This window comes from Gopherus evgoodei, chromosome 6 (assembly GCF_007399415.2).
Source record: "Gopherus evgoodei ecotype Sinaloan lineage chromosome 6, rGopEvg1_v1.p, whole genome shotgun sequence".
Classification (NCBI taxonomy): Eukaryota; Metazoa; Chordata; order Testudines; family Testudinidae; genus Gopherus; species Gopherus evgoodei.
The window spans coordinates 124,409,744-124,435,292 of NC_044327.1; the positions used below are offsets into that span (position 1 = coordinate 124,409,744).

General features: G+C 40.8%; 1 protein-coding gene across 6 annotated transcripts in view; it reads left to right on the forward strand.

Annotated features, from left to right (window-relative positions):
* EPG5 (ectopic P-granules autophagy protein 5 homolog) overlaps positions 1 to 24,910 on the forward strand; it is an 80,836-nt gene extending 55,926 nt beyond the window's left edge. For 2 of the 6 annotated variants that reach the window (XM_030567846.1, XM_030567847.1), the window contains exons 31-44: positions 227 to 440; positions 1,341 to 1,495; positions 1,647 to 1,854; positions 2,709 to 2,784; positions 3,919 to 4,022; positions 6,328 to 6,503; positions 8,907 to 9,092; positions 13,902 to 14,111; positions 14,244 to 14,388; positions 15,837 to 16,079; positions 17,054 to 17,273; positions 18,647 to 18,862; positions 20,582 to 20,696; positions 22,555 to 24,910. In XM_030567846.1, the coding sequence (XP_030423706.1) occupies positions 227 to 440; positions 1,341 to 1,495; positions 1,647 to 1,854; positions 2,709 to 2,784; positions 3,919 to 4,022; positions 6,328 to 6,503; positions 8,907 to 9,092; positions 13,902 to 14,111; positions 14,244 to 14,388; positions 15,837 to 16,079; positions 17,054 to 17,273; positions 18,647 to 18,862; positions 20,582 to 20,696; positions 22,555 to 22,737 (2,451 nt within the window). In that variant the 3' untranslated portion in view covers positions 22,738 to 24,910. The other 4 variants (XR_004001056.1, XR_004001057.1, XM_030567848.1 and 1 more) reach the window with 4 other exon arrangements.
* Positions 24,911 to 25,549: the final 639 nt, after the last annotated feature.

Genomic DNA, 25,549 nt, shown 5'->3' on the forward strand with positions numbered 1-25,549 from the left:
TGACCTAGGTTGGATTTGAACAGATAACCTAGAGGTTAGACAGACGCTGTCTCCATTTTCAAACTTATGAGCCATGCAGCCATCCCTTCTTTCCTGGCCTATCTTGAAACAAAAATATTCTTTTTCTGTCCCAGCAAATCTTTTATTCTTAAAATGTAGCTCTTCTATTAACTCTGTTTTTAACGTAGATCTTTCTTGAACAAACACTGCCTCTCTTCTGTTTTAGTTTGACCTCCTACAATGGCTAAACCTCACTAAGCCACCCCTGTCTGAACGTACCCGGCTTCTGGAGTCCATTCACTTGGCACTCAGTGCCTGTGGACTTGAGCCTGAAGAAGACATTTTGATGCCATTTAATATTTTCTGCAAGCACTGGACATATCTCCTTCAGTACCAGTTCCCTGACCATTACAGTGACTTTCTAAGACTGCTCATGCAAAGTAAGTATCTGAGTCAACCAGGGCAAGCCTCAGATTAATTTTAAAATAACTAGTACATTGAACTATACTAGACTGCTTCAGTATTAAACTCCTAAGAGTTGGACTGGGTTATGGAGAGAGATTGCAGTGCAGTTAAATCACCACAAATACAGTATGATTTCAGAGTTGTCACAGTTTAGTAAATACAGATTTGCGTATATATTTTCTGCTAATTGTTTGTTTGTTAGCTGTGCTAAAAAGCTACATTTTCTTTCATGTCAAGATCCACAGATCTAGGGTGATAGATTTTCAGCCTGCATTGCTGCAGGGAAGCAGAGCAGAGCCTTTCTCTCACTGGCAAAGTTGGAGTGTCTCATATCAGTGAGCCATTTTGCCGTCAATTATGTTAAAACATATTTTTGAGACACCTTTAACTAACCTTGGTAGTTAAAACACTGGAATTCTGGAACCCTGGATTTGATTCTCAGCTCTGCCACACATGTCCAGTGTGACTGAGGAAATTCCTTAATCTCGCTATTCCTCAGTTCCCCCATCTGTAAAATGGGGTGACAACACTCCTTTTCTTTCACCCGTTGTCTTGTTTGTTAGGTTGTAAACTCTTGGAGGCATTATCTGTCTCATGCTATATCTGTGTAGTGCCCCTACTGCAGTTGAGGCCCTATAAGCTGTAATAAAAATAACACTAAATCTGAACATTAAAATATCCACATCTGGGGAATAGCTTTAATATCCTAAGAGTCAAGCCACCATCTCTCACATAGTTTTCTCATCGGCTATACATGTCGATCTAATGGCAGGCTCCTGTGGCTAATATTAGGAAAGAGGAATTAAAGTTATCATTATGATTTTAATGTATTTTTCCTAAATAAAAAACACAATCCCCATTCTTTTTGTCCTAAGGTTCTTCAGAGCAGCTCCTTAGCCCTGACTGTTGGAAGGCATTGCTTAAAACTTTGGGTTGCGGTACTTCAGAAAGTGAACGAAGGAGCGTAGGTGACTCCACTAAAAGTCCAGTACTGTGGAACGCTGCAAAAATCCTTCTGTCTGCAGAACAGGTGGGAAGCTTTCTAGCTGATCTCTGAAATTTGCTGTAATTCTCAGCTGAAATCAGTATCCACCATTGAACAGCAACAGAGCTCTGTAACACTGTTCTCCCCCTGAATTTGTATCCTCCTTGGTTGATTCAGAGCTGTCCACTCTCTGCAGGTTACAGAGACAATAGAATGGCTTTGCAAGTCTTTCTGCAAGCTACGATTAGCTTCATTGGATTTCAGGAGCTTTGGCCTGTTTTCAAAGTGGAGTCCCTACATGACTGAAGTGAAGACATTGCTGGAATACCTTGTGAAATGGCTTATTGATTCTGAGGTGGTCTGTTTAGCACAAGAACCAGTTGGCAGCAGCAGAATTCTAGCAGGTAATGTGCATAAAAGCAAATTATTCAACTTTAAATATCCACAATCTAGTGGGTTAAGATCTTATACTGAAGACCTTTGCGTCTGTAAATACAGTAGAGGGCCCAGCCTTATAAAGATCTCAGCTGTTGCTTATGAGCTGTGAAGTCATTTAGCTTAACTCCTAAGGAGTTTAGGATCTCCCCAGAGCCAAGGCTCCATATAAGCCCAGTTATCAGGAGCTGCAGTCAGTGAACCCAGGGAACATAATCAACCCGCATTTATCCAGAGTTCAGGAAATTCAGGTGGATTTTTATTTGGCATTTAAAAAAAAACAGGGCAGGATATTGTGGGAACACTTTGTCTTTAGTACTTCACATTGCAGGCATGCTGTGCAACTTCTCCCCTCTATGGTGATGGGAGAAATCTAGATTTACTGCTGAGAGTTGTGTGTCCTGGTGTCAGATTCTCTTCAGATGCATATGTGCTGCTACCACTGTTTTCAGAGAAAGAAGTGTGGCATTGTGATTTGAATACAAGAGTGGGAACTAAACTCCTCAGTTCTGACACAGACCCTTTTTGCCTTTAGCAAGTCCCTTCACTCCAGTGATTCATTTTATAAAAATTGTGTTAATATTTACCTGATAGGGGTTGTGAGATTTAATGAGGTAATGTTTGTGAAACTGTTGGGAAATATAAAGTACTTATTAATTTATTTCCAGTCTTCATTTGCCCATGATTTAGTCTGGTTTGCGCCTCTGTTGAAGGAGGAAGTTAAGACCTTTTATCCAGGTTTGGTGGCTGTGTGTAATTTGATTGCTACAGTTATACTTGAGTAATAAAGCTGTGTGTGTTTGTGTGTGTTTTTGTGTTTTAGTGGTGCAGTCCTTGCATTCAACCATCACTGAGCTCTTTAAACCATGGATTCTGGTTTTAAATAGAGATGATGTCAGGTAAACACTAATGCAATTTAATTTTTCATAATTACATGGACTGTTGCTATTAAACAAAAGGGTATTTTTTAAAGTAATGGCTTCGTTGTAATCCTCTGTTTAACCAGCAAACCTGATTATAATTTAAAGTCATGTCATTGATCAATTGTGGAACTAATCAATGAACTCATTAGAACACTGTTTTTTATCTTAATTTTTTTAAGGAATTGCACTTCACTAAGAAAATTACTTGGTCAGAGTCCTCTCACTCACTCCAGTCAATGTTGTGTTTGACTTGAGTTTCAGATAAAACCTGAAAAGGAGCCTAGTAGTATCTTTAAAATAACACACACAGTAAATGAATTACCTTAATCCGCTGTCCTACACTTGCTTCACTCAGTCTTGGACCAATGGAAAAGAACTATTGCCAGGCTGTGGGACCAGGGTCCATACTGAGAGCTAATAACTTGCTACTGTCAGGACAAAAAATATCTTGCCATAGCAGGACAGTCCTTTCTGGAGCTTGAACACTTGACTCAACACAGCTGTGGAACCATAGATGATAAAAAGAAAAATATGGATGCTGGCAATTAGTACTGGACACAGATTAAAAAAGTGGCTTCCAGATTCCTGCCTTCAGCTTCCATAATACTGATGTCTTCCATGTTACTTTTCAGCATGAGTCAGCCCTAGCATTATACCTGCTGTGGAGTGTGTGTTTTCAAATACATCTCAGAGTTTTCACTTGGGGAAACAGTTCTCATGTTAGCAGTTTCAGTGCGGTTTCCTTTTAACCCCCCGATCATCTTTAGCTGTGAATGTATCTTCCGCATATAATTGAAAAGTTGACTGTTGCTGGCATATTCTGTATCTTGGCACTTGTGAAAGACATCTGGGAACGTTGGCTCGGGTGACTAGATAATACTGTGGACCTCCAGGGTTGCTTTACTACAGTCCCATAATGTGTACCTGTTCTAAGCAAGGAACAGGTGAATGTAAATGGTTGAGTCTGAATGGAGTGTGCACACCTGTAATATTCCCATCCAGGGACAAGGTAGGATGGCTTGTGCAGATATTTTTGAATTACATAAATGTTTATTACTCATAATGGCTTGATAAATGCAGTGACACAACTTCATTGTTTGTATTTTGAAGTAAACAGCAATGCTACCCCTGGTTGGAGAGTGACACTCCTCTAGCCTCAAGTATGGTACAGTTGTTCACAGATTGCATATTGGTCTTACACCAAAGCTTTAAAGGTGGGTGAAGTCCAGATTTATGCTCTTGTTGTTTCTCTCCAGTTGCACTTTCTGCCCTAGCAGCTCAACCAGTGTTTTGGCTGGATGTCTTTGGTGGGTATGAATTTCTAGCCAAGCTTGTGTCTGTCGTTCTGTTATAAGCACTGTCCTCTAACTCATTCGTGAAATGAAAAGGATTTTAGTGGCACAGACAGAGAGGAAGGGTAGATTTTTAGAAAGGTTAGAGAGAGAAAAGCAAAAAGTTCTGGCAAAGGGCCTGAAGAGGAGGAGAGGGAGATTTAAAACCAGCCACAAATATTTCTGGTTCCAATGGCAGATGCAGTTTGAAGAACTTCCTGTCTTGGTCCTGAATCACTAGGAGATATTCTGAAACAGATATTTGTGCATTCTTGAACCCCCCAGTAGAGGGCAGTCGAGGTGTTGCAGTGCCCAAATCAGTTTTCTGAAATGTTCATTACTCATCTGAGAATTGGGAGGGTTCATCGTTAGTACGGTGATTCATGGTCATATGTCATAAAGGTGGTAAAGCAGGCGGATTAACGGGGTAGTGATCCGAGTGTTGTCATTAGTTGAGGGCTGGGAGTGAGAAGGGCTTTGGGCAGGGTTTGAGCAATTAATCTTTCATGTTCTAGGATTCCTGCAAGCCATTGGGTGTGAGAGAGTTCTTGGGTGTGGGCCATGGCCACTGGGCACATGCGTATGAGTGCTGCTGGGCTTGAACTCTAACACCATGGTATTTTACAAGGATATCCCCGTTACACAGCCACAGAATAGATGGCAACAGTGTTAGACAAAATAGGGGGTTTGTTTGTTTCAAAACTTTGTGTGTAACTACTGCTGATGGAGGGTGCCTGATTGGCCATCCTGAATATTCACCGCCTCCATTTATCAACAGTGCACATGTACTGCTACTGCCCAGACTGTAACCTTCCTGTCATTAACCTGCTAATGTGTCTCAGCCCCTAATCTGGAGGGACAACCTCATCTCCAGGCTCATCCATTCTTAGACACGGCTGCTGAGATTGCAAACAGTGTTGCTATTTGTCATAGTGTTTTTTATATTCATGTAAATGCTTGTCCACCAGCAATGGAACTGTCACCACTAATTCATATTACATAGGCCACTAAACAGCCACCACACGGTAATAACGTGGGGTGGCTGAGCTGAATTCAGGCTAGTGACAGTAGAAATGAAAGAAAAATATGTTGTGATGCCTTTGACAGTTTTCAAATCCTGTAACAGTTTTGAAAGGATGCAAGAACCAGTTCACTATGTACAGAACGAAGTGGATTATAAACCGGGATCCTAGTTTTCCATGATAAAAATCCCTGAAGTTTTCTTATAAGAAAAACATAACAATCTGTGTTTTCTGCGATTAAAATGAAGTGCTGAACTTCAGTTTCCTTAGCCACAATATATGTAGTTGCCTAGCCACAATATATATAGATATCAGTTGAACAGGATGTTTTATTGATATATTTACAGTTGTAAAACATTTGAATGACCCACTCACAGTGCATTGTTTCTTTACTATTGATGGCCCTGCCGTTTCAGGCTCTTGTTTTTGTTTCTTTTCATTCAGTTTAGCGCTTTTCATGTGTTCTACAACTGTCTGCCTTCGAATGTAATCTACAGCCTTGCTGCATGCAATCTAGAACAGCACATTATCATCAACATGAAAGTCCTCCTTGCCAGACTCAGTGACATGGTCTTTAGGGGTGATTTTTTTTTTTTTTAGAGTTTTGGGGATTTTTTCATAACTTTAATTACTCACATCTGGAGGCTGAAATGAAATTTGAGATGCATTAAAACACAAACCCCTACATGCCACTGAGTAACCTCTATACACCTGAAGCAGTTTATTGGAGTATATTTAGTTATGTAAACTTAAAGCGCATTCAAAACTCAACCACAAGAGGGGGAGGTTGTGCGCATTGAATAATTGACACTGGTACTTTCAGTAAAATTTAGTTAATAGTTAATATGGTTTTATTTGTTCACAAAATGTAAAAACTAAAGATTCTCTTTAAAAATGCAAATTCCACATTTTTCGGATTTCTAGGATCCCTGATTACAACTCTTCTTGTCCAAGTAACTTTTTCAGAGTGAGCAATGTTCAGTAGAAGAAGCACTTTAGTTATAGATTGAAACAAACAAAGTTTAGAAAATGTCCTTTTTCTTTGAATGTTCTGTCCATGGAAGAACTGGTAGTGAGTGTGTGTCCCCTTTATAGTCAGATTTGTCCGTGTTTGGCTAGGTTTCCCTGGAGTTGAGTTTTAAATGGGCTGTTTCCTTTTAATCTAGATAAGTTGTTGCCAGACCACCGTGGGGCTCTCTGGTTACATCTGATGCATTATTGTGACTCATGCACAGCCCCCAAAATGCCAGAATTCATTCTCTATACTTTCCATGCTGAATTCAGCAGGCTTCCATGGAGAGAGATGCACCCAGATCAGATGCTCATGGAAGAATTCTTTAAAGTAAGCACCTAATGCGTACTGAAATAAGACCATTTATACTTTAGATAATTCCGTCTTTGAAATTAAATGGACGTCCGTTGCAGTTGATTTAGCCAAAGAGTACATCAATTAGGTTTATTGTAGAATCTGAAGGTTGCTATTACAATATATTATTTATTATTATTAATGCTATCATAATTTATCAATATGATATTATTACTGTGAGATTAAGTTACATTGATGTATGGCCCTCAGTGGTACTATCTGAACTTATGGTATCTGAGCATCGCAGTCTGAAAACATCTACTCAATGTGCAGTGGCAGTCAAAAAAGCAAACAGACTGTTGGGAATCATTGAAGAAGGGGATAGGTAATAAGATAGAGAAAATATAATATTGCCTCTATATAAATCCATTCTGCTCACATCTACATGCAATATTCAAGATGTGGGATCACCCCATCTCAAAAGAGATTATTGGAATGGGAAAAGATTCAGAAAAGGGCAACAAAAATGATTAGGGGTATGGAACAGCTGCCATATGAGGAGAGATTAATAAGAGTGGGACTTCTGAGCTTGGAAAAGAGTTGACTAAGGAGGGATATGATAGAGGTCTATAAAATCATGCCTGGTGTGGAGAAAGTAAATAAGGAAGTGTTGTTTACTCCTTCTCATAATACAAGAACTAGGCGTCACTAAATGAAATTAATAGGCAGCAGATTTAAAAGAAACAGAAGTATTTTTTCACACAACAGAGTCAACCTGTGGAACTCCTTGCCAGAGGATGCTGTGAAGGCCAAGACTGTATCAGGGTTCAAAAAAGAACTAGATAAGTGCGTGGAGGATAGGTCCATCAATGGCTATTAGCCAGGATGGGCAGGAATGCTGTCCCTAGCTTCAAAAAGAACAGGAGTACTTGTGGCACCTTAGAGACTAACAAATTTATTTAAGCATAAGCTTTCGTGGGCTAAAACCCACTTCATGGATGCATAGAATGGAACACACAGAAGATATTTATGCATACAGAGCACATGGAAGCTGGAAATGGGCGATGGGATGGATCACTTGTTGATTACCTGTTCTGTTCATTTCCTCTGGGACACCTGTTATTGGCCACTGTTGGAATACAGGATAGTGGACTAGATGGACCTTTGGTCTGATCCAGGTTGGCTTTTCATATGTTCTTATCTTCAACCTCCTTGTGAGGTAGGGCAGTGCTATTATCCCCATTTTACAGGTGGGAAACTGAAAAATGTAGTGACTTGCACAAGATGACATAGGATTTGCGTGGTGGATCAGCAATTGAGCCCAGTTCTCCCATGGCCCAGGCTAGTGCTGTAACCACTGATTCACTTCCTTTCCGTTAATATAGGCACTACCACAATGCATATAAATAATAAGTCCTACTCATGAACCAGGGCCTCATTGTGGTAGGCATTGTACAAACACAGAACAAAAACATGGTCACTGTCCCAAAAAGCTTACATTCTACATATAAGACACGAGACAATGGGAGGATACAACAGAAAGACAGGGAGCCCATGGGCAGCATGATGGGCAGTGGCCACAGCATACCAGCTGCCTAGCCATTGTCACCATGCAGTGAGGTATTAAAGTTTCTAAGAATGATTTTGTCAGCTTGGCTCTAGGCTTTCAGGCATTTGCGCCAAGGACAGCTTATAAATGAATTTCTAGACAAGAAATGAACTTGAGAAAGAATATTAATCAAATTAGTGTCCGTTTTGGTAATGTACTGAAGGTTTCCCAAAAAGTTGACTCTCGATGACTTAGGGTTTATAATGCATAATTAACATGACTTTGGAAAATAAGTATCAATATATAGACAATGCATGTAGTATCAATCAGTGGATTATAAACCAGTTTTATACTAACTAAAATGATCACCATACTTCCATTTTCTAGTTGACTGCTTCTGATTTGCACCCTAAAATTGTAGTACAGATAGTGGTGGAACTCGAGAATCTTTCCTCCAGAGCCTTTACTGCCTTCCTGCTGGTGTTGCATTGTTCATGCATGTCTCAAATTGTTACAGAATTTTTTGGTCTTCCCCAAAGAGAGAAAAGCCAGTTGCAATTTTGCATCTGAAAGTCCACAATAGCCTGAATATTGCCCCTGCATTTTAAATAGTCTGAATTTGGTGGCCTTCTGGACGTACTGCAAAAGACACTTCTTTGACTGGGGTTTTTGGAAGGGCTGAGGGTTATACTTCCTTGATGATGAAGGAGTAGAAGAGAATTCTTGTAGATGACTGGCTATCTTGAGGTCCTGTTGAATGGCTTATTTAAAGCTGTGGAGATTGAATTGCTTTATTAGTGATGCTGGGGTGCCTAAAGCTATGGACAATGTCTTCTGAGTTGTTTAAATCTAAATAAATAAAATAAAGTTGCCTGTCTGTTTTCTCCTAGGTTGAAAGAGGCAGCCCGAAGAGTTGTTTCATTTTCTTGGGTTCTATTTTATGTGACGTAAACTGGGTCAGCGTCCTGTCTGATGCCTGGAATCCCAAGCCCGTTCCTGAAACGCACAGTATGATTGTCTGCTTTCTCTATATGGTGGTTCTGTTGGCAAAGGAGGAGCAACTTACAAGCAAAGAGGTAATTTTGAAAAGGTTCAGAGATGGATCAGATTGCCTTGGGTTTGTCACAAACTTAGACATCTAAGCTTTGTTTATGTGCTACGGGGACCTATGAGATGGCGGCAATTGGAAGCTACCATATTAATGGTTGAGGCCAGGCATTGTGCCTGATAGGCTGACAGAGTGGTCCATCAGGTTTACAGAAATATACCTTGCATCCATTTATCTCTATGTTAATTGCCATTTCCAGGCAAGCAAGTCTACCATACCTAAACCCTGCCTGAGCTGCAGCACACTAGTAAAAGAAATCCCATGAACTGTGTCCAAACCTGGATCCATTGGGTCTGTCTATCTTAAATATTTATGTCATGCTGTCTGGAGTGGCTGTCAACTGTGCGTGCCTGCTTAGGGGCAAACTGTCAAAAACCAGTACAGGCTGCCCAATCTGCTGGTGTTTTCTATAATTAGATTTCAGCACAACCCACTGACAAATGGGAACTCTTGGATCACTACACTAGTCTTACCCTCGAGTCACAGGCATTCCCTTCAGACTGTCCAGTCTGTCTTGACACCCAGACAAACTGAGCTTTGTGAAAAAAGGTCACTCAGGCCAAAAATCACACCACATCACGTTGCTCCCTCCAAAGGGCCAGTCACTTAGCCCAGATCAACTTTTGCTCTAGATCTTACATCAAAGACAATGCTGGTGGCCAATTTCTATAGTAAACTAAGTACACTTTTATTAGCTAAGAAAAGGAAATGAGAGTTACTGAAGGGTTAAAGCAGGTAAAATCTAAGTACAGGTGAGTAATTCCAAATGATGGGAGTCATGTAATAAACTGCCTTTTTCCCCAAAAACCTTTTCAGGGTACCCAGATGATTTCTGGGGATCTCTACTTTTGCATCTGGTACACTTCCGTGTAAGAGTCCAAACAGGCCAGAGATGAAGGATCTTTCCTTGAATCCAGGCTTACAGCTTCTTCTCACAGACAACACCTGACATACCGATCTCCTAGAACTGGAAGGAACCTTGAAAGGACATTGAGTCCAGCCCCCTGCCTTCACTAGCACGACCAAGTACTGATTTTTGCCCCAGATCCCTAAGTGGCTCCCTCAAGGATTGACCTCACAACTCTGGGTTTAGTAGTCCAATGCTCAAACCACTGAGCTATCCCTGCAGACAACATCTGACAGTGACGCTACCCAAATGCATTTTGTGTCTATTTGACCTCAGGTCATCACACACACTGACCATGTGCTTTGAAATTAGCCTTTTTACTGATAAAGCTCTTTATTTTCATTTCACACAGCTTTAGTTAGAGGTGTATTTGTTATGTAAATGTTTGCCATAACATTATAACAGGACACAAATGATTGAAACTATGCAAGTAACGACCCATTCATTTTCATTGTGTTTAAACACCAAATACATTCAGACATTTAACAATCGCTTTGATCTATGCTAATACACAAGTGAATTGACCTGGCTTTGATCTGAGCTGGCATCTGGTCTGTCACCATCACAACACGTATATGGTTCCCTTTATCATATCTGAGGGTATGGCTACACTTGAAATTTAGTGTGAGTGTGGTCAGAGCACCAGCGCTGGGAGAGAGCTCTCCCAGCACTGCACGTAAATCACATCCTCTACGGGTGTAGCTTGCAGTGCTGGGAGCCGCGCTCCCAGCGCTGCGGCACTGATTACACTGAGGCTTTACAGCACTGTATCTTGCAGCGCTCAGGGGGGTGTTTTTTCACACCCCTGAGCGCGAAAGTTGCAGCGCTGTAAAGTGCCAGTGTAGCCAAAGCCTGAGCATCTCACCACTGTAATGTATTTATCCTCTCAACACACAGGGAAGTGCTATTATCCCCATTTTACAGATGGGCAACTGAGGCACAAAGATCATACAGCAAGTGTTTAGTGGAACTGGGACTTGTAGCCAGGTTACCCAAGTCCCAGCCTAGTGCCCTAACCACTGGACCACTTTCCTCTTTTGAAGTAGCTTTCCAGTGCCCACAGTGAGACATCTTCATTTGAGGAGCCTGATTTATCCTGGTGGATTAAATAAAATTTATTGCTTCACCCTGATCTCCATGGTCTCTGTAAATAAGAACAATTCACTAGTTAGGGCCTTTCTGTGAGAATAAGCCATAGCTATGTTGTTTCAGTTTAATTCAGACTGGACTTTTATACTGCGTGAATGTGGCATGACGACCTCTCTGTGAATTGAATTTTACAGTTTTTAACGTATGTGGGTCCAGAGCTTGGGGGAGATGGGAGACATGTTCGATGAATCCAGATAGATATATCTGGTTCCAAGCCTTTCTAATGAGGCGTCAGCCCTCTACAAGGAGACAGGCTGCTGTATTCTGTCAAGCAGGGAATGATTAACTGAAGTGTGCTACTCTTAAATGTAATAAACAGCTGTACTCCAGGGAGGGCCAAGAGATTTGATTGTTTAGTCATATTTTGTGTATTGCTTAAGTGGAAGTTGTTCTACCATAGGAAGTGGTTGTAAGAAGCAGTGATCTAGCTGCAACTGAGCCTCCAGTGACTTTGTAGGGGTTGTAAAAAACCAACTAAACATGCCTGTCCCCACCACTGAGTCTTTATCTCACTCCTCCAGGTGATTCTTCCCCAACAGCCCTGGAAGACTCTTCCTAGAGAGGCTACCCTTCTCCCCCATGTAAAAATCAATAGGAGCCCTTTTCATTTTCCTGTCTGATATTTAAGTACGATTAGCTTGAACTGCTGCTGGTCCTGATGCAGCCCACATCTGCATCTATCCCCGGTGGCCCAGGGCTGTTCAAAACTGGAAAACAGTATTAAGCAAAGACCTAAAACTTCGGTGCAGGAACCCAGGCATAATTGCCAAGGAGCATAAAACAATTAACATGGAAACCTGTATCATCCTGTTAAACCCAATTACACTCTGATTCTGTACTTTTATAGCATGATATAAGCAAATTGAATCAGTCATCAGCATTCTTTACTTTTCCTGGAGTATTATTTGTAGCCTCAGCTATATAGCTGCTTCTACAAACATTTATTTCTTACCATACAACTCTACCTTCCCTTCTGAATATACACATGGAGATGCTATGTAACAATAGCAGCAGGTCAGGGTGATGTAACATTCCTAAGGCCTTCATCTCTGTGCCAGCTGAACACTGGCTGTGGCTCCTTATTGGGCAGAGATTTGCCACACCATGTGAATATTTTTATAACGAGCTGCCTCTGGCTGAGTTTTTTCCACCTGTTCCTCCCCCTCCCCATCCCTTCTGGCTGGAGATATCCTAGTTTCCGACAGCCCCTGAGTTCCACTTTATGGTTGCATTTAAATATGTGTTCGATAGAGAGAATAAATGCATTAAACACAAAGAGAAGCATTTAGCAAAAGTGGGTTTTAAAGATTCAGTAAAGTTTACTTAAAATTAGCTATGGCTCTCTTCATAGCTCCCAAATTCCCCCTGTGGTAGCATGGTGAGTCTCCCAAAAGTTCTTTGTTTGCACAGAGTCTGTCACAATAGGGTGCTGGTCCATGACAGGGGCTCCTAGATTATTAACAATAATAATCAGACTCTGTTTCGGTTCCTTTGATGCATTGTGTTTGAAGGAGGTATGATGATGTTCTTCATTCTAACCTCTAATCCACAATAGCCATTGTATTTTCCAACTTATTCAAGTGACTGGAGTTCAGTATCCCAGGTCAAGGACTCCTGTTCTTTTTGTGGCTACAGACTAATGTGGCTGCTACTCTGAAACCTGTCATTATGCAAGGCACTAAATTTAGCCATATGTAGTGGAAATCCATCAACTTCATGAAAAAACTCGTACAGATAGAGCAGATGATATCTTCCTTTCCAAATGCAAACAGATGGCCTCTTAGAGTTGGTATGGCAACTTCCACCTTTTCATGTTCTGTGTATGTACACCTCTACTCCGATATAACGCAGCCTGATATAACACGGATATAACGCAGTAAAGCAGTGCTCTGGGGGTGCGGGGCTGTGCACTCCGGCGGATCAAAGCAAGTTCGATATAACGTGGTTTCACCTATAACGCTGTAAGATTTTTTTGGCTCCCAAGGACAGTGTTATATCAGGGTAGAGGTGTATGTTTATCTTCTTACTATATGTTCCATTCTGTGCATCTGATGAAGTGGGCTGTACCCCATGAAAGCTTATGCTCAAATAAATTTGTTAATCTTTAAGGTGCCACAAGTACTCCTGTTCTTTTTGTGGATACAGACTAACACAGCTGCTACTCTGAAACCTTTGACTCCTTTCAGTGACCTTCTAGATATTTTGTCATTTCAAAAATCTTCCTTAAACGTCTAAAGATACCTCCAATTCTCACACAAGTGTATCATAGTGTAGTGGATAAAGCACTGGACCAAATGATGGGACACCTGGGTTCTTCTCCCACCTCTGCCACTGACATATGTTACCTGACCGATGTGACCTTATGGAAGTCAGGTCATGTCTCTGTTTCTCTGTTTGCCCTCTTACGTTTTCCTACATGTTTAGATTGAAGCTCTGTTTATGGCAAGGGCCATCATATTGTACCAACACATTGGCCTGCTAATTTTGGTTGTGGCTGTCAGATGCCACTGTAATACCAATAGTACATACAAATGCAATGAGTATTGTTTTAGCACAATGCACTATTAAAGCCACACTGCTAGCAGTTAGCTGTTTGGTAGGTTTTTTATTACACTTTGTGCATCTCTAATCTAAACATTGTGGATTGATGTCTCCATTAGTTTCCAATATTTAGTATTGTGACTGTTCATAAAAAGAGAATTTGTTTTTTTTAATCTTCAGGAATCGCCACTGATTAACCTCCTTGGACAGGCCAGCTCTCTTCCATGGCAACTTTTACACATTGAATCTTATCAAAGCATCATCAGCTACTTTAGCAGCCACTATCCTCCTTCCATCATCCTAGCCAAGGATTCTGCAGCTGAACTGATAGTCAAACTTTTAAAAGTTTCTGCAGGCTTTGGTGCTTCTTCTGATAGCCATGTGCATTTTGTAAGTATGATTGGCAGTTCTTCTAGACTGCTCCTGATCATCTTCTTGTTTTGTTGAGGTCGGGATGTGTCGTGTGGTTATATGGTCCATGAGAATAGAGCTAAGTGTGCCAACTTTTTAAAATTTTAATAGGATGCAACACTAAAATGCCAAGCATACATTCACCAGGTGGTTCAGTTTCTCAGCACCCTGGAACAAAATGGAAAAATAACCCTTTCGGTATTGGAACAAGAAATGTCAAAGCTCTTAGACGATATTGTCATCTTTAACCCTCCAGGTTGGTTCTAAGGAAATATCATGTTTTTTACAGTTGTCAAGACATATTATTTGTAGAGTTAGGTTAGTTACAGATACAGATAATTTTTGAACTATTTCATGCATTTAAAATACATGCAATATTTCTGAGATGGGCTTTGGGCCTCTGAGGATTTATTGACTATGTAATGAATGTCCCTTGGTTTTGAAGAACACATATGCCCTCTCACACAGCTGAAGGAGAGAGAATTCCATCTCCTACTCATCAGCCAAAAGGAAGAAGGTTCTTGGGTGTAGGTGGTTTGGAATGGAGGGCTCTTCCACCACCCTTTTAGCAGCTGAACAGCATGTTGTCATATATCAGATTTATCAAACACTTGCTAGTTAGAAGCTGATGGGGAAAAAATGGTGCAGCTCCCTTAGCAGCATTCAATGACAGGACATTCCCACTTCACAGCAGCTGGGGTGGGGAGGGCTGGACTTCTCACAAGAGCGTTGCCCCAGGTCCTTGCTCATATGGAGTTCTCTCTTTTCTTGTCATTCTTTGGTTCATTAGGTGTCTGGTAAAATTTTTTACAGCCGGGTCTAAGTGGCTGTGGCCTTGGGGAAGTCATTTAACTTCTTAGCCTCAGTTTCACCATTTGAACTATGGTGCCAGTAACACTTCCTTGCAGTGGGCTGTGAGGATTAATGACTGAGTTAGTTTGGTTTATAAAAATAGTATTAAATTACTTAATTTCCATTTAGTAATGTAAATTTGTTGAATTAAATTGTGAAAAGTGCTATCTTTAGATAAGGATTATAAGAACTAAGCATTATAATGGCATGTTTAAATTGCTTTAAAGAAAATTGTTTATAAGTAGTTGCTATTGAAGGGGTCCCTATGAAATAGAGTAGGCATTATGAAAAGATATTCAGGGTCTGATGCTTAGACTGGCAAGGTTATCTGGATAATCTAGTATTTTGGGAAATGCTGTGGGACTGCTAAAATCTCTAGGACTCCTCTGGTCATATTTGAAGTGACCAAACAGCTGTAAAGGGTTCATTAACTTTATTTTACAAACAAGTTGTGTTGAGTGGGAGCCCAGTAAATGTCCCCTCCCCGCCCCCCCCACTCACTTAAATAATAGTAGCACCTAGAGGCCCCAGCTGAGATCAGAACTCTATTGTGTGAGGCACTGTACAAATAATAGGTATAGTGCCTTGCCTGAAGTGTCTAATTCGGCAGGTCAAAGTGGATTCTCAGGAAGAATGATCATCTCCTTTTTATAGATGTAGAACTGAGGCACATAGTGAATAAGTGACTTTTTCAAGGTCATACAGGAAGTCTATTGCAATGGCAAGAATTGAACCCAGATCTCCTGAGTCCCAGTCCAGTGCCTTAAACACAGGACCATCCCCCCTCCCTTCTTTAATTTTTATTTTTACACCTGACTTATTCTTACTGGTATATTTTTCTTTGACTTTCAGACATGGATATGCAAGCTCGTCATATGGCTCTCAGTAGTCTCTTTTCAGAAGCACTGATGATGATGAATAATGCCAGCATCACAACAGCAGAGTCGCTACGGGGTAGTTTACAAACCTGGATCAACACCAAAGTGCATGGCCTGCTAGTGATGCCCCTGCTAACAGCAGCATGCCAGAGCCTGGCCTCGGTCAGACATATGGCAGAGACTACAGAAGCTTGTATTACAGCTTACTTCAATGAAGGTAAGAGAGAACCTCTCCTTCTGTCACTTATGCCAAGTTCTGAGCTAACGTTAAAGATCACCCTTGAAATGTCCACTAATTAATTGCTAGGTTGGAGCTCCTTGTAGCCTCAGGCTACTCAGAAGTAGCTTGAACTTGGTTTTAATTTTGTAATCAGACCGTCTTTCCTGAAGTATGTTGTTGATGTTACTCACTGTGCTCCGTGTGTGTATCTGCAGTAATACCTTTGCACAGTCAAGTAGGGTATGGACAGTGTTGTTGCTTATTTTTGAATTTCTTTGGTTGTCTGTTTTACAGTCTTAAGGTAATGATTTCTTAGAATTGTTTCCAGCCACACATCACTTTCTGATACTGTCTGACTTTGCCCGATGGCTACTCTCTTTCTAGCTGAGGGGACCTAAATGACCTTTCCTATGTATTCTAGTCCATCCTTTTATGGAAAAGTCGTACAGAATTTAATAGAAAAGGATCATTTTTTCTATAAAGCTTTTTAAAAACAGTCATGTAGAATTTAATACAAATTTTATGTTGTTTGGTAGAATTCTGTGGGATGGTTATAAGAAACCTTGTAGAGAGGATCATGTTCTCTCTCAAATTGTGTAGGTTTTTGGAGTGATGTCTATGGAACTATATATCTGTTTCTGCCCCAGTCAATTCTGTAAGACTTTAGCCCCCCCAGGGGAAGTGTTTGAGGTCCTGTCACTGGGACGTATAAAATTAATACTGCTGTCACACCCTCAAATGTACTTGCTTACATGGAGATGGATGAGATAACCTAATAGGTCTTTTCCATCTTTAACTTCCATGATTCTCTGACAAGCTGATGATTTGGAAAATAACTGCCAAAGTATGAATTACTTAATTTAAAGGAACATAATGAAGTAGGTTAGGTCTAAAGCTTTACTCTGTCCTAAAACTGTTTTAACAAATACGTCCTGTCCTTTCTGTATTCTCTTCTCTCACTTTGTTTTAAGAATTTCCTCTCAACCAGGATTTAGGCTGGGGCCCTATACTCGCCTCCCTTCAAGTTCCTGAACTCACAATGGAAGAATTTCTGCAGGAATGTTTATCCTTGGGAAGCTACCTGACCCTTTATGTCTACATGCTGCAGTGCTTAAACACTGAGCAGACTCTGACCAATGAAATGAAAATGCTGCTAACTCTTGGCAAATGGCTAGAGCAAGTGTATCCAAGGTATTTAGCATTTGATTCAGTACAGTCGTTGGTCTGGTGTAGGACTATACTCCAGGCTTTCTAATCCCAGCTCTGCCACTGTTTCTTGAGCAAGTCATCTTGGCCTGCATTTTCAGCTATCTCCTAAGTTGGAATATGTTACATTCTCAGTGTTCAATTGGAGATGCTAGGGGCCTGATTTTTTCAAAAGGTGCTGAAGCTAATGTGGGATGCTCAACTCTGGAGGAAAAAATTCAGGACCGAGTATTTCCAGTATTGGTGGGCACTTTTTGAAAATGGAGGTCTTCATGTCCCTGCCTCCCTGTAAAACATGGGTAAACCAAACAGGGAGCGTGGTGAGAATTGAGTGTTGTTTATAAAGAGCTTTGAAGCTGTAAAATGCTATAATACTGTAAGTACTAAGTATTTATTAAAATACAAATAGTGCTGGTGTATAAAGCACTAGTAAGTGTTACATGCTGCTCAACAGTGCTATCCAGAATGTAGCAAATCGGTTGGCTGGTAAATGCCTCTCCATTTCAGTGGCAATGGGGCAAAATTTTCTTGATTAAAAAGCCTTGCTTGGAGAATGCATGCTCTCCTTTTTGCAGTTCAAATCTCTTGGCCATCTGATGACTGTAGTACCCTCCAGCTCTATCCACTTGATTGCCGAAGTGGGGAAAGACAGCAATCTGCAAAAGGCTGTTTCGGTACCTTCTCCAATGCTAAATGCATGCTCCAAGATTGCTGCGGGGTTTTTTGGTGGTAGAAGGACTGGACAGAAGTTACGGGAGCACAGTCTGGTGCAGATCTCTCATGCTGATGCTTTCTGTGGAATATCTGAGTTCATTAACCTTGGGTGTGACTTCAGGCCATTTGGTTTTAAAACAGTCTTTAAAAATATCCACAGAGGAACTTGTGCTGTGTGCCTTGCTCAGCAGAAGCCTTCAGTGTTTCCACTGCTATACAATAAAGTGGAAAGTTTTAAAAAACAAAATCTGCTGCTCCTCAGAGTATCAAATACCTGTAAACAAAGCCGTTCAAAGAAAAACGGGCCTGACTCACCAGTCTGTTACACCAGATTTTATGCCATTTATCAATAAATTTAAGGGCTGAAGGAATCATTGGGATAGTCTAGTTTGACCTTCTACATAATACTGGCCTTTGAACTCCCCCTTTAATTTATACATCGAGCCCATAGTTTCTGGAATTCCACTTCACTGGAGTTATTCCAGCATAAGAACTAGTATATCTAAATGTCCTTCACAAACTTGTCAACTAAACACTTCACTGGGCTGGTGTGTACAGGGACACTTTCCAGTGCCACAGGCTTAAGAGATATTGAAGGAGAAGGAAGATCAGTTTCTAAGCATTGTTCTTTCATCTACCAAAAGTTCAATGAAGGAAGAGGCAAAGCTGTTTCTTTGGTGGCATAAAGCCCTGCAGTTATCCCTACTCCAAACGGAACAGAATGACGCCATCCTGATTGAATCAGTCATCCGGATATTGCTCTCAATACAGGGCAGACAGAATCAGCTGGCTGAGGAGAGACTGATGTCCGGAATATTGGGTGTTATTGGTCTAGGCAAGAAATCTCCTTTGTCACCCAGGTAAGAATTTAGGAAGCAGTGCTCTGATTAAGAAAGTACGTATTTTGAAAATACTTGCTCAGATCCTATACACTTTATGAATGGATGGTACTAATCTCTGAAGTTGGGTTAGGAATCCAAAGTTCCTGAAGGTTTGGGGGTGTTCCTGTTTTGGCCTATTATAGAGAAGCAATGGAGTTTGGGACCGCATTAGGATCTGAATGTAAACTTTCCCATAATTTGTGCTGGAGAGAGGGGAAGTTGGGAGTTCTGGTTTGGTGCCATCTCTAGTTCAAGTGTCCCTGTTAACTATGGTTTGACCCATGAACTTAATTTAATCACAAATTTCTCTTGGGATGGTGGATAGCCTTCCTGGTGAATGGGTTATACCACTAAAAATGGAGTGTAGAATAATTGTTTCCCGGCTGCTCGAGAGATAAGGTACTTGTTTACAAAAATCCTGACAGAGGAAACTTGATTGTGATCCTAGGTTGGCCTGTTTTCATGTAAAACAGATCTCTTAATTTTAGAGAGGGCACAGGATTGGTCCTGCTTTCAGCAGGGGGTTGCACTAGATGACCTCCTGAGGTCCCTTCCAACTCTGATATTCTATGGATCTATGATTCAATGTTTGCAGAGAGATCCATCAAAGAGAATACTTGTCTGGCTTTCTTTTACCTTGTCTCTAGCAGTCAGCTGTCTTGCATGTCTCACATTACCAGCATGTGTATATTCATGTTCCACTCTGCCTTTCCTATATTATCCTGTATGTGCTGGAAAACATGAGTGGTTCAAAGAAACACCAAACCTTGCATGTTAAGCAGTTTCCTTCCTGAAGAGATGGATAGGGAGCTTGGTAATAAGAGAACCAAAAAAAAAAAAAAACCCAATCCAAATGAAAGAGAGTTATCCGAACCAGAAATATTTGGCCCTGATCCAGCAAAGCACTTAAGCATGACATAACTTTAAGAATGTAAGTGGTTTCTTTTGGGCGAATCCAACCTCCATTGAAACCAGTGGCTAAGGATACAATTCTGTCACAGAGGTCACGGATTCTGTGACTTTTCAGGACCTCTGTGACTACTTCCAGGGCAGGGCTGGAGCAGCTGTCAGCCTTCGGGCCACTGGAGCAGCAGCTGGGGTTGGGTCAGCCTTATTACTGCTGGAGCAGTGGTGATCAGCCCTGGGGCTGCTTCACCCCCTCCCCAGGACTGGAGCAGCAGTGGGCTGGAGTGACTGCCGAAGATCAAATCCAGCATCACTCTGACTATTAGTGTTCCCTTAGGATATTTTTTAGTGAAAAGTCAGGGACTGGTCACAGGCTTCCATGAATTTTTGTTTATTGCGTATGCCCTGTCCCGGACGTTTACTAAAAATGCCAGTGACCGCACCGTAACCTTACCAATGGCAAAGCTCCCATTAAGTTGAGTGGGGACAGGATTTCACCCTTTTCTGGTGATAGACATCTCAAAATACACAAAGGATGTAAGTACAAAGAATGAAAAGAAGTGGTTGGGGTGATCTGAGGCTATAACTAGGTACCAATGAGATCTCCAGTTTATTTGTGTTAATTTGTATTATACTGCAAGAGGTGCATTGCATTAAAAAAAAAAAGGTGGAAAGATCCTTCACCTATTTTAGTGCAAGAAATAATAGGGTGATATTTTTGGCGCGTCTAATCCTGATGCTCAGTAGCATCTAAATTTTACATCAACTTCTCTCTTCCTTTTGACACTTAAGGTTCCGTGTGGTTGCCCGCAGTATGTCAGCCTTCCTGTTGGTGCAGATTCCTCAGGAGAATCAAATCCGTCTGAAGCCTGGTTCAGAATTGCAGCTGTCACAGAAAGCCCAGCAGGTAATGTGTCAGCCATTGATTTCACCGAGCATCCTCTGTCTCTGTACTGGCTAATCAAGTTGCAGTGTGAAGCTCATTGGAATCATTACAAACAATGTATATTAAGCCTACCTTCTCTTCTGAAAGGCCTGATTTCAGTGAGAGCGAAATGTCCATTCTAATTTGGCCCTCAGTGCTTGCCCCCTCTTTATATCTGGGTCTAAATTCTGAAATTCAAAAGCAATTAGTTGATCTTATCCTTGTAACTTGAGGAACTTTTGTTTGCATCACAAACTACTGCACTATTTGCTATAACGTGGCAGGACTGCTAGTGTGTGTTTGAGAGAGCAGGACTAAGATACTTGAGGTGATCTAGGCCAGGGAAGTGAGTTGCATAGGCAAAGCTGGTTGCACAGCAACCCATGTTGTTTGGCAGGGATATTTTGTCACATTATAAATCTTAAAACACACAGCTTTCAGTGAAATAGTAAGTTCAATACACTGAGTGAGAAATAATGGAAACTAGATAACAGAAGGAACGGGAAAATATACTCTTTGGCTATGGGGCGAAGGAGAGGATTGAACACTTTTACCAATGGAACATCAATTGGCAGTATTTTGTGTGTTTCTTAAACTTTTGGAAAGGTTTATTTTTGATCCAATAACTTCAGAATACAAAAAGTGTCAATAAAAAATGGACAGGAAAGGGTTAAGTTCTTCTGAGGCCTTGTCTGTATAGACAGGATGCACTGGTTTAATTAAAAGTGTCATTTTTAAAATGATTTAAACTGGTGCATACCTCTGTCTGGGTGCTCTCTCATTTCTATTTAAGAGGGGCGTATTTCAGTTTAACTGATTCCTGATTGTCTAAGCTAAATAAGACTGGTTTAAATCCAAATAAGAGAGTCTGTGAAGCCTTTTGTACCAGTTTAACTTAACTGGCTTAAAATTGTTCCATTGGTCAAATCAATGCATCTTTGTCATGTCCACAATAGCAGAGTTCAGGAACATTGGGACTCAGCAAGAGCAGGTAGAAGGGATGAAAAAATATCAGCCTTGACTTTAATATATTCCCTTTAAAGGGTTATATTCAGGCTTTGTTTAGCCCAACATTAAGTTTTGTGGATACAAACCTTTAAATGACTAAGACAGCAGAAAAACATCCTCCTGCAGAGTGTTTGCAACCCACACATTGCAGCAATATGCTAGTGCATGAGAACCTGACAGTGGAATTAACCACAAATGGAAGCGAAGCTGACTACTCTCTTTTCCTTCTTTGGTGTGAGTGAAAAGTAAAAGAGGTTCATTCAGAATTCTTTCATCTTTAATTAATCACTGGAGTTATCGCTAACTTGGGTTATGGATTTCTTTTTAATATACGGTTTTTAACCTGACAGTGTTAGGCAGAAACAATATACATATTTATATGGAAATTCCGGGGACTGATGAGAACATTGTGAAGTGAATTGCAAGGGTACTACGAGCTGTATTTGGTGTATTTTCCCTAAGGTTAATTGTTTAGTGCCAGACGTAAATATAAATGATATGTGAAACTTACGACAGGGTAGTTGTTCCTGTCACCCATAGAGAGAGAACAACATTGGCATATGTAATGTGAAGCTAATGTGCTGATACTGTACTATACAAAATGTGCATGTGGAATGTTACATGATCATGGGAGCTTGTTATACAAATATTTGTATAAAACCAGTAAGTAGATGTAGGTCAGATCCTCAAGTAGTGTAAACCAATATAGATCCATTGAAGTAAATGGAATCACATTTGTTTAATGGGTCAGATCATTAGCTGGTGTAATTGTAACTGCAGAATATAGGGACAGAATATACTTAGCTAACTGAATTTTTCCCTCTATTTGTAGGCACTGAATACCCTTGAATCTATGGCATCAAACAAACAATATATGGAGTATCAGGAACAGCTTTCCCAAGTGTCCCAGTTTATCAAGCACCCAGATCATTGTCTTCAAGATGGAAATAATCTCTTGGCTCTCCTTGTGAACACTCTGTACCCAGAAGTGCATTACTTGGACATTATACGATAGCAAGCACTGAGATCACCAGAAACCTTTTTACAGTCTTGGCTTTCTCCAGTTTACGTTCAAAGTTGTTACTGCACAAGTAATTTTCATTGGAGAGTCGTACTTTATATCAAAATGAATCAAAGGGGGCGCATGGGTGGGAAATGTCCACGGGCATGTTATTAACTCTCTTGGGTATTTTGTTTACGTTCTTAACATACTGCTTCAAATGGAATCACTCAATTTTTGTCTGGTGAAAACACTTGAATGGCTTCCCGTGTATAGTACAATCTAAAAGAGTGATTGAGACTAGATGTGTGAATCCTTTGAGAGAATGTCGCTTGTCCTTGTCTTATATACAGCAGTTGGGTTTTTTGCTTTGTGCCTTTTTCTTCTTCTGAGACTTCATTGCAGAGCTTTGGACCATTGTTTAACCATGGCACCTCTAAAAGTTATCTACCTACCTATTCTGAAACTTGGAAACTCACTATACTCATGAAGATAGTGTCTCTTTAAAAACTGAACTTCTCTGTGATCGCGCAGACCTCTGCTGTGGAATGTGACCTTTTACATCTTTTTCCACCCCTGTAAGCAGTAGCTGACGTTTTTTTTAAGCACTTGAGGTTTTTTCCAACTTCCAGATGTGACTGAATCCGATTCCATATCGTTTGCTAGAATGAACCATTCATGTCCATGTTGCTTCTATTATAAAGACAGATAAAGTCAAGAACTGAGTTTCTAGATGTAGAAGGGAAAGTAGCCATTGGTATTCACGTTAGCTCTCCAATCCCTCAGTGCTGCTGAAAGAGACTGGCTGTTTTGTGGCTGAATCGACCGGCAGGGAGACTGCGGTGGCTTTCCTTCCTCACTAGTTGGGCATCTTGATATCGGAGATGACACTGTGTTTAATTTGGTGATTTATTCTTAAAATTCTGTTACCAAGATGTGAACAACTGTACATTTGTCAGTTTAATTATCCTAATCTTTGTTGCCTTGCGCATTAATGAAAGGAACATCTCATAAGAAAGCAGAGAACAGGTCTTCCCAGCTGTGTTTATATGGCTCTGTGGCCATTTTGTTTGTCTTCATAGAATCTGATGTGTTCCAAATGGCCTTAAAGTTCCATTGCTGTGGGCTGTGAATACCTCAGGATTTTTGCAAAGAAACCATGATATCTTTTTCTCATCTAATTACTCAGTGCCTTTATGTTTAGGACACGCTTGCATTGCAAAACACTTAGCTCTGGTCACCACTAAAAGAGAAGTGCTACCTACAACCTCTTCCATAACCAATCATTAGCACATTCACCATTTTTGCACTTAAATATAGTTTTAGTGTTAGAGAACTAACCAGTTACTGAGTGACTCATTTGTTTTGTAATTTCCCTTTCTCTTCTTGCCAAATTATGCAAACCACGTCAGTTTGGACTTCAGATAACACCCATTCTCCAATTTGTCTTGCAGTTTTGTTCTCTGTGTATCAGCCTGTACTTCGTTTTGTGCATCAGCCAGCCATCACTGTTGCATGTTTTGAACAGGCCCTTTTGGGAACTTCGCAACTGGAAAAATAAATTCTGCTGCTTTTTTCGTTTAGACTTAAGACACTGGTTTTAGCACTTTTATTAGACGTAATGTTATGCCTCAGTTGTATAAAAAATATGAAAACACAGGACTTTTATGTATATATTGGACATGCAGATTTTAAAAGAAAAGCCATTGTGTCAGCCCTTGAGTTTGTACAGATGGTGGGTTTATAATGTACGAGGCCTGCAAAGACCATATGAAATAAAAAAAATGAAAATCAAGTAACTCTTGGTGAAGGTCCCGATAATTCCATTGAACCACAAGCAGCAGCCGTATTATCCCACAGTGTGTAACTTATTGTTCTTGGGAGATGAAGGTATTGTCTGGGTGTTTGAAGTCTTCAAGTTAGGTTAGTTACCTTTCCTGACTCTGTTCCTTGTATGCATGTTGCACGACCATGTTATATGATTGGCAGAGGTCCTAAGAGAGGCCCAGGAGGAAAATGGCAAGAATGTGTTGCTTTTTCTTCATGGTAATATTTATTACAATTTTGTAAATAAAAGCTGTTTACAGTTAATTTGTGCAGTTTTGATCCCTAAAGTATCAATATTTGTGGCTTTTGGAAACCTTGAACTGTACGGTGTCCATTGCAATAAAGCGAGTGGTCTGCTGGACTGCAGCCTAATTTCTATTAAGAAAATGAAGGCTGGGAGGGGAAAGTCGTTGGTCTCTTCCAGCCTTGGACTCCTTGTGATCGTCTGGTCTGACCTCCTGTATAGCACCGTCCACAGAACTCTTAGAATTCGTAGAGCAGATTGTGACAGATTGGACCCCGCTTCCAGGATGCTACTGATGTACTGAGGTCCCACTGAGCCTGCCTGTTCCACCAGCCTGAGCTCCCTCACCCTGTCCTGCTGCAGGTGCACTCACAGGTAAGGATGCACCCAGCTGTAGAATCACACAGCGTCTGCAACCAGCTCTGTGTGGGAAGACTCAGCTCAGGGAATTGCCCAGCTCTCTGGAGTGTAAGCTCAAAATTATATTGTCTGGCGCTGTATAGAGATCTCTATTGTGTAGCAGGTCAAATGGCTTACAGGTTGTGTCAACAATGTTACCCTTGTCAACTGAACAAGTAATCTCATAAAAAGAAATCAGATTAGTTTGATAGGATCATTTTCCATAAACCCATATTGTATTACATTTCCTTCCTTTAATTCTTTAGTTCTCTATTAATTGAGTCCCATAGAAACCCGCCATTATGTTGTCCAGGATTGAGGTCAGGCTGACGGATCTTATCCCATTTACCCCTTTTT